The sequence below is a fragment of the Epinephelus lanceolatus genome, chromosome 14, assembly GCF_041903045.1.
Source record: "Epinephelus lanceolatus isolate andai-2023 chromosome 14, ASM4190304v1, whole genome shotgun sequence".
NCBI classification, from domain to species: domain Eukaryota; kingdom Metazoa; phylum Chordata; class Actinopteri; order Perciformes; family Serranidae; genus Epinephelus; species Epinephelus lanceolatus.
The window spans coordinates 7770833-7787999 of NC_135747.1; the positions used below are offsets into that span (position 1 = coordinate 7770833).

General features: G+C 39.7%; 1 protein-coding gene across 18 annotated transcripts in view; it reads left to right on the top strand.

Annotated features, from left to right (window-relative positions):
• Nucleotides 1-705: 705 nt before the first annotated feature.
• lrrfip1a (leucine rich repeat (in FLII) interacting protein 1a) overlaps nucleotides 706-17167 on the top strand; it is a 68569-nt gene continuing 52107 nt past the window's right edge. For 11 of the 18 annotated variants that reach the window (XM_078174287.1, XM_078174291.1, XM_078174297.1 and 8 more), the window contains exon 1: nucleotides 709-1325. In XM_078174287.1, the coding sequence (XP_078030413.1) occupies nucleotides 1236-1325 (90 nt within the window). In that variant the 5' untranslated portion in view covers nucleotides 709-1235. Of the gene's footprint in view, nucleotides 1326-17167 lie in introns of all 18 variants that reach the window. The other 7 variants (XM_078174300.1, XM_078174303.1, XM_078174301.1 and 4 more) reach the window with 5 other exon arrangements.

Here is a 17167-nt window from a genome sequence, read left to right on the forward strand (position 1 = left end):
AAATACTCTAAATATAGCGTAAACTTGAACTTATATTATTATTTTTAGTTGGGACTTTTTTTTAGCTGGCTAAAATACATGTTGTTTCTTACCCCCTCCCAACAGTAGATTGCTTGGCTTCCATCAGCCTGCTTCTCCAAACTGGAGGTCAGACGACTAACATGTCCTGTATGTAATAAACTATCTGTGGATAAGTACCCCATACAACCACGCCAAAAATCTAAACTATCCCTGAACATTTTAAGACTAGAAAAAAACAAATATTTAGAAATGAAGCTTGTTGTTTTGAAGCTCTGGCTTTGAATACACCTCATCTCAGATTTTTGATCATGTAAAGGTAGACATTTTCTACAGCCCATCCACCCCCCCTACCCCTGAACACGAATCACCTAAGCATGAACAGTACACAAACCCATTGTCCTCTGTAGTATTAATTCATTTAATTGCCAAAAGATGTCAGGGATATCATAGTTATGCAAGAAAAGTGATATAAGATGAATTATGGAGAAAGTATAATCAGTAATTCAATTGCCTATTAGTATTAGTAGTACTGATTAAGGTCATTAGGGTAGCTATACCACATGACATTTCAGCTTTACTTGTGTGGTTAACTGCCAAAATAACCAGCGTTTCTATTGTTGCTCATTTTTCCGACATTACCTGAAGGCAGCTTGACTGAGTACAGTCTTTGAAGTTTGAGTGTGACAGGTTCGAGTTCGTTGCTGTGAATCCGTCAGGTGGTGGAGTCCCAGTGCTGCTAGATAAACACGAGACTATTCGAACGCATTGTAATTATGATAGTTTAGCTATATTTTAAGTGTATTTGTATTGTCTGTGTTTGTTTTATTTTCATAGAGCGACATACTGGTAGAGACAGTGTTTAAAAGCACAGTGGGAAGCTTCAGTGAACAGTTCCGACTGAATGTGCTCGTAAACGCATCAGAGGCGCACGTGGGGCAGATGCTGCCACTCACCGACACAGTTTGACTCCGTCGCGAGTTTGTGCGTTGTTCCAAAAACACAGGAAGAAGTGTTAAAACGGATGTATTACGATGACCCATGCTGTGAACGCCACCAGCCACGGTTTGTTTTATCTGCGCGCCTTTAACTTGATATTTTAGCTCTCACATGAGAGCCACTAACTTAGTTATCTACAGCTCTGTTTGGATTATTCGGTGCGCTTTTGGACCACAAGTGTGACTTTACAAACAGTCAGTGAGTGGATTTGAGAAAACATGGGGACTCAGGGCACAGGACGGAAAAGATCTACCAAGAAGGAGAGGTCGACGGCAGAGGACGATGCCCTAAATCTCATAGCAAGAGAGGTGAGTGGGGAATTTGTCAAACGTTGAATAAATCCTTGCTGTCAGTTCTGGAATTAGTGACGTAACACTTAATGGACTAGTCTTCCTCCTCAGCCCCGTATAGACCCGCATCTTAACGCCCATGTAAGATATGACACCAAAACCTACATACTGAGAGATGTGTTTCCTCACGGTCAGTCCCGGTGATTTTGTTTATGGGGACAGTTGCTGATGGGCTGTTGTGACCCCAGGTTTTTCATCTTTCTTGTCCCAAATCATGATTTATCCAAAAAATGTACCTCCTAATGAAAAAGACGACCCAATACTATTGACACAGTGTCTCCGCAGACAAAAATAGCCCATCACTCTACCAAATTAAACTGTAAACTCTCTCTGCCTTTAAGTATCCATACTTTTGGAGACTTTTAAAGGTAGCATAGGGGAGACTGGGGACGGTTGCAACCAACACGCCAATTTTCTTTCTAATTGACAAAGTCAACATGTAGCCTACAAAACATTAGGAAAAGATACCGCACAGGTAACAAAACAACATATCCGAAAGATATACATGAATGTATAAAGAATATAAATTACAAAAAAGAAAACAGATAAATAGGCGATAAAATAAATCTATGTAACCCTTTCACAGTGTCTTCCTACTGCGTTAATTACCACCAGAGCAATGAAGCAGGAAAGATGGCATGCTTGTAAGTGATGATGAGAGGCCGTTGACCAAGGCTATTACATAAGTAGGCCTAAATAAATTAAAATACATATAAAAATATAAATAAATACACCAGGGTGCAAGTGCACAGATAAAGAGGTATATTCAGTCAGAGGATTCTGGGAAGAAAGTTGCATAATTTTCCATAATATATGGATCTATCGGTATTGGTTATTGGCCAAATGAGTTGTTATAGGCCTATTGGCATATGGGATATCAGCAAAAAATCCAATGTCGTGAATCCCTACTAATTACTCATACCATTTAAACATGATCAGATATGATAAAGTTGGGGTCAGATGGCACAGGAATGGTTGCAACATGTTAAAAATACATTAAATTACCAAATTTACCAAATAAATGTTGCTTTTTTTCTCAGTAAGCATTGTAGACTGAAAATATGCATTGCTGTACAATGATGTGATGATATCCTCACTCTTGGCAAACTGAAAACAAACAGAATACAATTTCTGCTTTTGGAGGATTTATTCAGTGTTCAGTGTGCGCTAACTCCAGTAATTATGTAACTCACAATGACTTGTGCCTAAATGTAGGCTATACATTTTAATGTAAACTTATTTTTATTTTTGTAATAAATATGTCAATGTAGCCGACAACAGTTGACAATTTTATATATTTGGGTGAACTGTCCTTTTATGTAATCAAAATGGCTTGTGCGTTTTGGAAAATAGTGTTGTGGTCTGTTTAATTATGGCTGCTTATCAGCCGTGACAGAACCTCATTTGCTAGCAAGACACACTAACCTGGACACATGCTAACCATGTCACTTAAAAGTCAACAGAACATTCCAGAAAAAAAATATTTTCATACCTTCATGTGATTTCTGCCTGGGGGTGGGGCAGGGTCTAACTCAGCCTGTGCATTGTGAGTATCATCATTGTAGTATGTTTCTGATTGGAGAAACAAGAGCTATTGCAACCATGCTGTGTTGCAGCCGTCCCCAGTCTCCCCTATTACATTGCCACAATTGCTGTCCATTTTCAAAAGTATACACCAAACTTTTAAATTGTTTTCCTTTTTACTGTTCAGCCAGTGGTTCCTTTTACGTCAGTACTGAAACCTATGAAATTAACTTGTAGAGACTTGTATCATGCTTGATACAGTAGGTTAAATTAAGTTGCCTAGTAACATAATTGCAAGTAGGGTGTGTTTTTGAAACTCTTAATTGGTTGGTCCATTCAATCCAAGACCTGAGAGTTTGCATGTAGAAAAGCATTTAATTCACGCGGTGAAGAAGACACAGTTGCCTGTGCACATGTGCATGTCCATGGGACAATAACAAAACTTACGCATATTAAAAATATGGTGTCAGACAACCAAGTGTATTCAAAAACACCTGTATGGTGCTTAAAGTAATGGAGTATCCAAGAAATATAAACATAACCAACAGTTTAACTGATAAATAATGAACTGTGCCAGAAAGAAATAACATTTAACTGTCAGTTTTAATAGCTGCAGGGATGTTTATCTCCAGTGTGATGACTCAACTGGATGATACACTATATTAAAGACAGGGCCTGTATTGGCTGATTTATTGGTAAACTGTTGTCTCGGTTAAGCAAACAATATGGCAGAGTTGTCAAAGCATTACTGTGATGTAATTTTTGCACTTAGACAGTAACTTCTGGTTATGGTAATCAGTGTAGAAAGGTCTATCTTTGCTCCTGCAGCTGATTAGAATGGTTTACTATACTGTACGGAATAAGCCTTTCATGTGCTAACCTGCAGGAACTGTTAGGCCACCCCTCAATAATGCAAGACTGAAGTTGGCAGCAGTTACAGGCAGTTGTTTCTAACAGGTGCTGAAGTCATGTTGTGACAGGTTTACACTCTTTCAAGGTTTCTAATCTCTTTATTATGATGAGTCTAGTGTAGGATAAATGAATGTTTTGTTGTAAGAAAAATGCCTAGCGTGTCCTCAGGACTTAAGTCATCCTATTTGAAGTGTGATACCCTGCACTCTTTTGTCTACACATGTGCCCTTGAGGTGTAAAACACAGGCAGAAAATCAATATTTGGGTTTAATATCAAAGCTAAATGCCAACCATGTACAGAAATCAAAGCAAAGTCCTCAGTTGCTGTTATAAATCAATATTGTGTGTCTTTCTTTGAGGATGTAATCATTCATATTTGTGAAATACTGAACAAAGAACACAAGATGTCCCATTTCTTTCCCGTGAAAATGCATTTAAAAGTTAATAAATGTGGATCCTGCTGCCTGTTACCCAGCAAAATTTTAAGTTTCTCTGACACCGCCATCATAGCCATCTCCCTGATTCTGGGCAGCTTTGACAGACTTTCTACAGTTGGGAGGAAGTCGGGTATGAGTTAACCCAACCCGGATGTTTCAGCAAATTTGCATGTCACTCTAAACTGGCATACATACACTCTATTGTCATCATATTTTAGCTGTGAATGGCTTGCGCCAAAGCCTACAAAGTTTTGCTGTTTGAATGTTATCTTCTCTTAACTGCTTAGCTGACTATTTACACTGCAGGAGTGTATCTGAGGTTGCACATTCCTGTGGCAAGCAATGGTTGCTTGTTGTATGTGCAGTAGCAGGAATGTAACCTGACTAAGGTTTGAGGAGATGAGGAGTTTGACAGAGCTCATGCCTGGTTAGTCAGCAGCAGCAGATAACACAATATCCAAACAGGTGATTCTCTTTTTTCTTGTGGTAGTGAGGCACAACAACAATAAAACATTAACCATGGCCAGTTTTCTGCCACATCTGTGCAGCAAAGAGAAAGTCTGTGCCTTTAAGTAGCAGAGGGGTCAAGTCCCTCACTGGCAGTCCTCTGACAGGATGGTATGTCAGCCCTGATGAGTTGGCCCGCTCTGCAAAAGGGTTTTAAAAATAGACGCTCCTGAAAGATCAGCTGTCGCTGCACCCCAGTTTTAGATTGGGTCTGTTGGTGGGGGATGGGGATGGATGAGGAGGGATGTGGCTCACCAACTGGCCATCCCACCAACATGGAAACATGAAAACAGCAAGTTGCTGTTTGGAATTGTTTGTTGCAGAACATTTGTCTGTATGAAGCAGAAGGTTGGAGACACTGGTAGTCTAAGCTGCTGTTTTTGTGGAAGTGGTCCATCAGTATCATGTTGCTGTCCATCTCTGTACTCCCCTTAGTATCACAGGCTTCAGAGAAACTGTCAATACTGTAAACTTAGTGTGGACCAAGAGGGAGAAGACCACACAGCAGGGAAGAATGTCAGCACCGAATACCAGCGCATTAGTAATTCTGTACTTGAGGGAGTTGGTTCCCTACCCATGTCAAACAATTTGAAAACAGTTGTAAACATTAATTTGGAGCGTGAGGTTTCACTACTCTTAAATGGTTTGTAATTGACGAGGTTGGGCAGGGCGTTGGCTGTCTTTAAATTTCAGTGATATGACTCAGAATTACAGAATATTCATGAATATTTGTGTTATAATTAATGTACACAAGATTCACAACCTTTTTTTACAGAAGGCTGTCACTATGAGGTAGACATTTGTGCTTTTTTGTGAAATGTCTCAACAACTATTGGACAAATTGACTTAACTTGACGAACTAAATGTGGTACATCAATTGATGTTCCTCTCAGGATGAACTGTAACCACTTGGGTGACCCCTTAACCTTTCATCTAATGACTAAGGTCTAGTCCACACGCACACTGGTATTTTTAAACTGAGCTTTTTTAAATGCCTTGTGGCCTTTCGTCTTCATGCAAACTGGTCACTGAAAACAGACTTTTTAAAAAAACTCCTCGTGTGGGATCTTCAGAAACTCTGTTTTCGGTAGCTTGTGATGCCTGAGTGTGCACCATTATCTCCTTTGTAAGGTGTCACAAATGAGGGGACATTTCATGACTAAAACAGTGCTAGCTCTAACCTTGCTAACATGACTTTTAACGTGTTTACACATTAAACTCAGTTAGTCCTCGGGTACACTGATGACCAGAGGCATCAGAATCTGCAACAGAGGTCACTTCTCCAGGTAGCCTTCCGGTAATAGCTTATTTTCAGGCTTCTGATTTGCCAACCGCTACATGTCAGCTCTGCAATAGTCTGGCGACCTCTCCAGGGTGTACCCCGCCTCTCGCCCAATGTCAGCTGGGATAGGCTCCAGTCCCGCCAAAAATACCCACAAACTGTGAAAACAGTGGTCTGGGAGCTCCTTACCCTCCGAGCAGAGGATGAGATCAGCCACCATATAAAAGAGACACTAACTGATTGTTATTGCCGTGTTAATGCCATTGTTATTGGTTATAAAGTGCTGCTGATGCATAGGTTATATGTCATACTAGAGCCTGGCAGTGTTGTGTTACATGTCAAGCCCGACAGGCCTCTTTTGGTTTGGTGATGCTGGCATGCTGTCTGAAATCACACACTGGAATGGCGTGATACCGCCATTGTTTGGCTCTGTGTAAAAATGCAAAGGTGGCCCAATGAAAGGACTTTGTTATGGCCTCATAGCACAATTAATTTTTGTGTTGGTTTGGCATACTCTTTACTAGGGCTGTACCCAAATGTTCGGATATTCAAATAGTTGTTTCTATGGGTAGGTATTCGTTATGAAAATTTGGTATTTGATATTCGTTTTTTTATTTACTTATTTTTCTTTTTTTTTTAAATTTTTTTGGTGCTAAATGTAGGCTTTTTGTTCTTGGTAAATGTAGGTTATCAATAAAAATAAAAACTTTGCATTGTTAAAAATGTGAAAATATAGTATAGTCTACCAACTGAGCTTGTGTGCACAGCACGCTTGAGCGCATCCGTCTGAGGCTGTGGATCAATGCCAAGTTTTACCACTTTATCACTACTTGTAGCTGTTTTTTCGTTATCTTTGGAATTTAATATGAATTATGGAACCGTTTTTGTCAACGTTTGTTTCCCCCGTTTTGTACAATAAGTTATTGTTTAAAGTTTCAACAACTTTCTTTTGGAGTGCGTGACAGAAGTGTGTTTTGAAAACGACCGCGGACTGTCACCTGCTCAACGCATCAGTACCTTCGGATGCCATGACAGTAATAGATTATAGATTAATAGATTATAATAATAATGTCAAAATATCATTTACAGACCGATTTAACAGACGATCACTGCTGCCCGACCCGCAGGTCCATTTGTGGGTCCCGCGGGTTACGGGTCGACTAGCCAATGTAGAAATCAAAAGAAAGCATAGAATAATGTACTGAAGGAGACTGTTGTGACATCACATTTTTTTGTGGTTTGAGAGCAAAGATCTGGTCGCCGCTGTACAAAACGCCGCAATACAATTAGGCCCGAAAAAAACCTGGAGGAGTGCTTCGCAAGGAGTCTTTGAAAGGAGCCAAGCCTGGCGTAAAACGATGTTAGCTGACATTAGCATTTAGCTCACAGCATTGCAGTGCCTAAGTACAGCTACACAGAGCTGAGCTTCGGCACAGTGCAGTTATGTGTCTGTAGGCTCTTTGTCTTGTTGCCTCTATGAATAAAATACATCTGCAGACAACCACCAGGAGTTTAACACCAACAGTTGAAGTGTTAAAGTAAAAACAGGAAAATTCAGGCTCAACTTGTGCCCGGATTGAAGAGAACCCACTGTTAAAGATCTGCAAGTCCAAATTCAGTGATATATCTAAAATACTTATCTAACTTAACATCCAGTTGCCCACAACAGCTTTATTTTTTTTAATTGAGCTTTGAGTTTTTAAAATTAGCAAGAAAAGTTCCTAAGAGCATACTCCTCTAACAGGCAGCCATTTTCATTGCTTGTTTTTTGTCTTTTGGTTTGAGTAAAAATCATGTTTGTTGAACCAGTCAGCTGTAGTATTCACTCTGATGAGCAGGTGCCAACTGCAGCTTTTGGTTTTGGCGATTTACCAACCAGTTCATCACAAAGCTATGAGGACAAGAGGACAATTTGGGAAAAAGGATTAATCAAATCCCCACACACCATGGCTACAACTCTCTGTTAGGGATTTTAGATTGTTTATGTACTTCTGTTTATTAGTCCATCAGAGCTACATGTGTGAGGTTCTGGTTGCTTTGGGGGTTTAAAGTAGAAGTGTCTGTAATACAATGTATTAGATAGACCCACATATATTTCCAGTTCTTGACATGTAACAGACCTCCTTTGGTTAAACGTTTTTGCTTTAGTGGGAAGTTGATCCACAATCCTCAAGCAGTCAAATTATATTTTAACAATAAGGTAAAATTGTCTTTATGTTACCAACTGTACAATAGATCTCTGTAAGACATTTTTAATCCCTGTCCTTCTGGGTGTGGTTAGTTATGAGGCTTACAACTGTACAAACAGTTGAGCTGTGATTGCACAGTAAATCCACTAAACAGCAACTAATTCAGCAGTTTAACTAATATTAACACTTAGGACCATAAACCACTTCTAACACACTGCATCTAACAGAAGCTTAGTGTGCAAGTTATAATTACTGCAGGACAGTGATATCACTGAAAATGATTGTTGCTAGGTGGCCAGCTGACAATGACTCAGTGGAGAACAGATAAGTAGGTACATGATAAGTTCCCACTAAAAAATAGCAGAAACATACATGTAAAATACATACTTGTGTAACTCCTTAATAATTAGATAATAATGATATTACGGGCTCTGTTTATAGGAGTTTTGTCTACTAGAAAATTGTCTTTCAGCCATCACCATTTGTAGTTAGATGTAGTTACCTTTTAAGCACGGTGTGCCACAGCTTTTCTCCTCTGTTGATGTCAGATATTGGTTATCACAGTAACGATAACAGTCCTAGAATTCAGCCTGACGTGAACTCTCACTTTCTTGAAAGCTCCACTCTCAATTTGAAGTACACCCAAAGATCATACCAAGCTTTGTGTGTCAAAGTGTAAATGTAGCTAAGGTTGTTCTTGAGCACATTGCCCTGCCTGTGAATGCTGTTAAATTTAACTTGACAGTAGCATTTGATAAATATTGACTAGTAGTTAAAGAGTTATGTTGCTAAATGTCTCCCATGTGTTGGAAAGTTAAAACAGGGTTTGAGATTTGAGATTCAAACTAGTCACTGTCAACATATGCAGAAAATGACTGCTGTCTCATTTTGTAGAAGCATTTTCGATGAATGATAGCAGTAGTGCTATTCTTACTGCCAAACACATTGCATTTCCATCAACCACTTGATAATAAAAGTCAACTTGTGTTTTGCCAGTTAAACGATTTTAATGTTTCACTGTGGCATCCCTAATGGTGTGGTGATTAATAAATACACTCTTGCCAGTCACATCTTGTTGCTCTGGAACGCAGTGGCACAACATAAACACGCAACACCACATATCTGCTGCCAGAGGCAGATGGTGTGTTTTTCTTTTTGACAGCTTCAATCTGATGCTATTTGAGTTGTAATTCTACTGTCACATCATGTTGTAAAATGTGACACAGTAGCGTTGACAGTGTTACCCATAACAAGGAAGAAACATGAAACACCACTTTTGTTATAAATAAATGGAAAGGGGGCAGTGACACACAGGACTGGATGTATGTAGAAGTGTGTGTGGTTTTTCTGTAGCAGTGTGGTGTCATTAGCACATAGTTTGATAAAGATTGTGTGTGAGGCGTCAGTGGCTTAGTGGTAGAGCAGGCGCCCCATGTACGAGGCTGTTGCCGCAGCGGCCCGGGTTTGAATCCAGCCTGTGGCCCTTTGCTGCATGTTATCCCCCCTCTCTCTCTCCCCCTTCACGCTTACCTGTCCTGTCCAATAAAGGCAAAATGGCCAAAAAAATATCTTTTTTAAAAAAAAAAAGACTGTGTAATGGCAGTGCGCTCTGGTGCAGCACTTCTCAGAGGCTGTAGATTAATCAGCTTATGTGTCATGCTGCCTTCAGATGGCTGCAGGGATTTAATGAAGCTCTTCATACAGTATTAAGAAGCTGTGGACAGCAGATACTAAGAATCACTTGTATTGATTTATAGAGTCAAAGCAGACTGTTTTACTGGCATCCCTGCTTTAACACATTGAACATTAATTTTTGATACCAGTTTAAACACATGCACTGGCTGGAGAGTGATTCATTAAAATAGTTTAATTACATTACAAGCAGTATTTAGTTATTGCTTTGCATTTGCTCCAAGTATTTAGTTTTTTTTTCTTGTTGATAAGTGGCAGCACAGTGATGCTGCTTCAGAATCTGAAATGGTTCTGAGATGTCTGTTCTGTTAAGACCCTTTTTCCACCAGAATACCAACTTCTTGTTTCGCACACCCACCTGTGTGTGCCCCTCCTCCCACCTGTGCACTGTGCACTCTCCTTAACAACAAAATGCCACACACCTGGACAACAGTGTATTAAACCTGATGTAATTGTGCAGCTGTTAAACCTGTTTGGGCTTTGAAGACTTTTTGGTTCACGGTATCACTATATTAATCAGAAAAATAATATACAGGTATTTGACAACAGTGTGAAAAATATGTTACTGTTTAATTTTCTAAGTTTAGCATCAGAGCTGGAGAACATTGACGGTGGACATTAAAGCTGGTCTTCTGTCTAACCATTCAGTTAACTGCTCCTAACTGCAATTCAAAAACAATAACTGATTATGTTTTAAAATCACTGTACTTAGTTTAACATTACAAAGGGTATTTCATGTATTGTCTTCTGACGTGCATAATATGTACCTACTGTAGCTTTTGATATTCTTGGGTCCTTGCCAATAGTGCTGTTAAAACTTTTTGTTTGTTCTATCGTGGCACTAGAGCAAAGGGCCTTTTACTGTCCTTTTCCTGTCACAGCAGTGTCTCTTCTTACATATTGATTGCTGTGGGTGTAAGTGTTTTTTGCGTTTTTTTAGCCTGTGTTTTGATCAGTTTAAATGAGGGCTGTGAAATGATTCTTTTTTAATAGCGATTAATCACAGAATTTCAAAAGTTAATCATGATTAATTACATTTAACTGCATATAAAATTCTATTATTCTGCATTTCCATACAGTTTTGGAGTCCATATTTACAAGGTGAGGTAAACTTAACTTTTCAAATAAAGTGCTACACTCGTACAACAGTGTGGTCTTTAAACCATGACTTAGAGGTACAAGACAACTTCAAAGTGCTTATGTTAAATACAGTGTTTTCTTGTTGTTGTTCATTTTTTTTAAAGGATTACACTGTTCCACAGTGAGAAAGTGCAGTTGATCTGATATAATTTTGATCACTCACTGATGTCCATTGATCCCTAGTTAATGTGACAGCTTTCGCAGTATTCAGGAGTTCCAGTTTAGTTGCTTTCTCTATTTCATACAGTATCTCACATAAGTGAGACATCATGATGACATCATGGAGCAGATGGATGTGAAGACACCTTGCGCTCCTCCACCTTAAGGTTGAGGATGGCCCACAGGTGCACAGGTGAGTTTAGGGCTGGATACATACTTGGCCAGTCCATCACCTTCACCTTCAGCTTCCTCAGCAAGGCAGCTGTCATCTACTAGCAGAGCATGATCGCCCCTCTTCAGAAACTGGGCTGCAAGTTTTCCAACATGATAATGACCCAAAACACACCTAGTAGATGACAGCTGCCTTGCTGAGGAAGCTGAAGGTGAAGGTGATGGACTGGCCAAGTATGTATCCAGCCCTAAACTCACCTGTGCACCTGTGGGCCATCCTCAAGCTGAAGGTGGAGGAGCGCAAGGTGTCTTCACATCCATTTGCTCCATGATGTCATCATGGAGGAGTGGGAGAGGATTCCTGAAGCAACCTGTGAGCTCTGGTGAATTCCATGCCCAAAAGGGTTAAGGCAGTGCTAGATAATAATGACTGGCACACAAAATATTGACACTTTAGGCACAATTTGGACATGTTCACTGTGGGGTGTACTCACTTATGTTGCCAGCTGTTTACATGTTGATGGCTGTGTTTTGAGTAATTTTCAGAGGAAGGTAAATCTATACTACTATACAAGCTGTACACTGACTACTTTAAGTTATATCAAAGTGTCATTTCTATAGTGTTGTCCCATGAAAAGATATAATGAAATATTTCCAAAAATGGGAGGAGTGTACTCACTTATGTGACATACTGTACATGTCCTGTGTGCGTTAAACTATTGTTCTCCCCGACTGTTAGGCTTATTACTGTTCGCATCATGCCAACCTGAGGACGTCCCCTTAATATAAAATATACTTGTACAGTGCTGTGTCTGTGTCACTCTGCAGTTAGACCTCCAAAGCCCACAAATAATGTCCAATGGCCAATGTTATTAGCACAAGCCTATGGCGTTTTACATGGTGTAAATTAGCCTAGCGACTAGAGGAAGTTTCTCTCATATTATTTCTGTGATGACATCCCCATTTCCCATCATGCCTTGTGCTGTTAAGTTAAGTTTGCTGTTTTATTTTCCAAAACACAAATGTCACTTTTTTTCAGTGTTTAATGTGTCTATTCAAAACATGGTGGTTTATTTATGCTGGTTATTGTCATTTTTGTATTAGTTTATAATTTACCCCATTAGTAAGTTGGATGTACACTACAAGAGGCCAGCTGTATTTTGCTTTTGGGTTTGTGGCATAGGATCATTTGTGTACCATTTGTTAAGCATAATGACAGCAGGTAGGCTCATCACCTGTCTTGCACTGTGTATTAGGTCCTGTTCAGTTTTGCTCACTAATTATGCCAACTAGGTTTTTAGGTTTTTTTTAAAGTGACAGCGACGGTGATATTATCATTCACAGATCTTGTGTTATCAGAATTTGCTCCAGAGATAGTAGAAGATGAGATAAGAGGGTGTCATTTATAAAATATCAGAAGTGAAATGGGACAAATCTGTGTGGTTTAGTTTAGTGGTTCAGGATTTGGCCCACTTAAATGCTGTTTTATACAAATGTAACTTCCACAAAATCAGCTGATTTATAGGATTTCTTTTGTGTTTAGTTCCAGTTATTTCTAGCAAACCCATAATCCCACATCAGTGTTGCTCAGTCCACAGCTACAACTCTTCAGGTCTGCTGATAATCTGTTTTGTGTGCGTGAGTTTGAGAAGACAGTCTAAACTGGGGATTAAGTCACCAGGCTGGTGCTGGGTGGTTGTCAGAAGCTCAGTGAAGTGTTGAGGAGAATTGAGTGTTTAGAGAGGATTAGTCTGGGGCTTGATGGTGATGAAGGGGAAGCCCACCACACAATCCCCTTTTCTTTCTTACAGTCATTTAGGGAACACGGCAGAAAGCCACAGTCACTCGTGCAGCCACAGCATGCAGCCATGCAAGTTAATCTTTAATGTTGGGGACAAGCAACATATTTACACAACAGTTAAAATTACCATTGAATAAATAGAGTTTTGTAACTGTATCCCTGACCAATCTAAGCAGTCGATTTTATTAAGGTGTGCTTCACTTCTAAACAAGGCATTCTGAGCCTTCTACACTTGCATTTAGGTGAATCAAACAGCTGCACCACCCAGAATGTGTCTGGAGCAGAGTGACATTTCCCAGTGAACACCCATTATACCATCAAGTACTTCAACAATCATTAATGCTCCAAACAATTACTTGTGTATTTTCTAAGTGTATATACACAAACTGCCAACTTCAGTTTGGCTCAGCTTGTCTGACTCAAGTCTCCTTAAAAGGAAGTGGAGGCTCTGTATGTGTTGGCTTCCTCTTGATGACATCATCACATACACAGCCCGTGCAGATTGTTATCACAAACTCTTTCCTGTTTATTCACCATGGCTGTGTTTCTTCCAAAATTTCAGGAACAGTGGGGGGTGGGGCTCGGCAGAGATTGAGTGCAGGTATTACAATTGATCAAATCAGGTACGCTGAGGGTGGGTGTGCACTTTGGTCCTGTTTAGGTCTGATAATAACATGCGTCTTGGGGGACCGATCACATGTGGACAGCTTGTTCCCAACTGGGACAGAATGTGTCTCCTCATGTGTCACAAGTGACTGCTTGTGATTAATCTTACACTTTGCTCTATATTCAAATAAACATGTACATCATTTCTGTTTGCAACACCAAATGCGTTGTCCTTGTTCTTTCATGAATTAACTGGGAAAAGTCTTAACTGAAGTTTAACTGACCCACCGATAGGAGAGTGGCTCCAGGGACGGTCCATCAGCGCTGAGTGGTTCTGCTCCATTTCAGTGTGCCGGTGAACCACTTAACGTGTAACAGTGAGGGCCTGGAAAGGTGTTAAAATGGAGTGTAATCTGTCAGTCGGGAGCAGCAACTACATAATTATCAGCTGATTAAACAACAATGTCGGCCAACAGGGCAAAAGCCATGGTAGTTTCTGCTAGTTGACAAATAATTGCCTGCATGACAGTGATGTTCGCAATATTATATTATGTAAGCCTGAATGACATTCATCATTTCTCTATCTTATCAGACACCCTTGACTGGTTTGTGTTTGTATGAGCCATGTGGTCATGATGATGTAAATGTCGCTCTAGCTGCTGAATTTAAGGGGTACATTAACTTTAAGGTGGTGTGCAGACTCTGACTACTCCCCGCCCCATAGGTGTACGCTGGCGTGCTAACAGTGCAGACTCAGTCTCACCTGTGAAACAGCAACAGTGAGTTAATATCCAGCAGGGGTCAGATAAGCATAGATGTGAGGCCATCCATTAATGTGGCCCGGGACAAATGAGTGTTGACACTGCTGAAAAAATGTGGCCATATAATAGACCACCTATAAATATGCTCCAAAGCGATCTGACCTCAAGATGCATTAAGGATACATTGGGTGCACTCACACCTCTACTCGCAGCTGTCGACTTATGATCTGATCACCCAAGTCATATGTTAATTTCTGGGTTAACAGGCGTTTGATGGCAAAGCAGATTGACCAAGCAGTAATGATGCTACAGGCAAGTAGGACCAAAGCAAGACAACTGGTCAAACACTACAAATAGATCATGAAATATTATTGTTCGTTTATTTTCTGCGTATTAGTCCTCAAAATATTAAAGTTTGAGGACTGGACACTCTCAAATGATGAATTTATTCATGCTGGTGTAAACATTATTTCTTTAGTTTGAATTAAAGAGTTCAGATCTCTTTCAAATTGGCTGCATTTACCTTGCTGCTATGTAGTATTGGATTTGTTTGTATTACATTGTTTTGTTTTGTTTTTTTTGTCTGTAATATAAGTTCCTCCTCATTTCACCTTCTCAGCTTGGGGGGTGCATTTGAGAAGCAACAATTTAGATCCAGTGCAGGCACTATGATACCACTCCTTATTGCAAGGCAACACGTTTTACAGTAATATTGACATTGCCAGATTGAGTCAAGTAAAGAGTTTGAGAATTATTTATTTTCTTACACAGTTCCAACAGCTGAAGGCAAGTTAGATTTAAGACTTTTTTTAAATGCCACTGAATGAAATTCACCAATTTCACAACTTATTGAAGAAAAAAACATGACATTGTGACTGTTATTTGTTCTGCTGTCCTGATCTGTGTGACGTTAATGCAAGAGGCATTTGGTCAGGTACTTAAGAAACAAAGATGTTACCAAATATTTTGAAATTTTACAATGAAACAAAAGAAACTATTTATAAAATCCTACTTCCTATGTCTAAGCTTTTTAAAGACTCCTGGAACATAATAAATTTAAGACATTCTGATACCAATTAAGGCCTTATTTTTAGATTAATGAATTCAGTGCCTTTTAAGACTTTTTTTTTTCAAGAATCGCAGAAACCCTACTCTTAAATGTCTATAATTACGTGCCATAGGACAGAAATACATCACCTGTGACTGACAGCATACACACATGATGATACCAATTCTCTCTTTTAGTTAATTACATTACATAATGTGCATTTGGTTACTTTTGTGACTTCAGTAGTTGAATTCAAACTGGGGATGTCAGTTTCAGTCAATTTTGATTTCGATATCCTAACACCCTTTAACCTTTAACTGGCTGATTAATTTTCAAGAAAACAAAATGAAATACAAGAGGCCTTTCCTTTTAGTCTGGTGCTCCTTAAAGTCATGTGGAAACAGAGCTAACCAAAGTTAACAAAGCTAAATGGGGGTTTTGGCTCAAAATTGAGCTGCTTAATTACCGGGATGACCAGGGGGAAGACAAGGAGAATGGGCCAAATGTCTCCACAGCACATTTTCACTCTGACCTCATCACATATCGCCACTTGGTCAGGGACTTTCCATGTTGACATGTGACCTGCAAGGAACCCTGGGGGCATCTGTTTTTGATGTTCAGGGACACTGTGTCAACTTCTGTCTGTTACATGCATTGTGTGTTTTCAAGATACAGTTCTGTTTTTAAAGGAAATGTACAGTTTGCATACACTCTCTTTCAAAATAAATGCACTATGCTGGTACAACACTGCGAATTGACGTTTTTTCCCTTCTACAACAAATGCATCTGGTTACGTTTAGCCAACATACACAAATGGTTAGGTTTGCAAAAAGATAAAATGGCTTTACATTCATACGAAAAATGAACACTGGCCTCACCACCCCTCCCGCCTGCCATAATCGGACCTTTCGCCTTTTACGTTATTGTCTGGCTATGTTCCCCCCAACGCCATTGGGCGCCATTACACACTGACAGTGCCTGGCTGTGTACTATGCCAATTTGAAAGGACTGCTTTTTTAATTGGTGTCTGATGTGGAAGTTACTGCCCAAGGGCTGGTATTCAACAAATTCAGAATGTTGTTCCACAGCAACGCTGTTGGGTCGGGATGGCTTGGTATGGGTGGTATGCAGTGCAGTAAACTGAAGAGTAGAAAAATTAACCTCTAGACCTACGTGTAACCAGTCAAAAATACTCTTGGCAGTTGATCCTAAAACCTGGAAATGAGATAACATTTTACCGCTCATGGTTCCCTCATCTCAAAGTCAGTGGGTTTTTTGAATTGGTATTTGGTTAGATGCCTGAAATGAGGTCCGTGGTTAACACAAGCTTAAGAGACTTACATTTTGTTCTAAGACATAAAATATGTCAGTAAATGACCCACTCATGAATTTTGAAGCTTCTGTGTGTCTTAAAAAAGGTGGTTGCTAATGAGTAGCTAAATTAAACTACATAACGTCAAAATGCCGAGCCGTGCCGAACACGGACTTACAGTCTTGTTATGGTGGTGACATCATTAGGTCATGTGACAGTAGTGTAAGCTGCTTATAGCCTAACGTAGCTTTTTACTTCT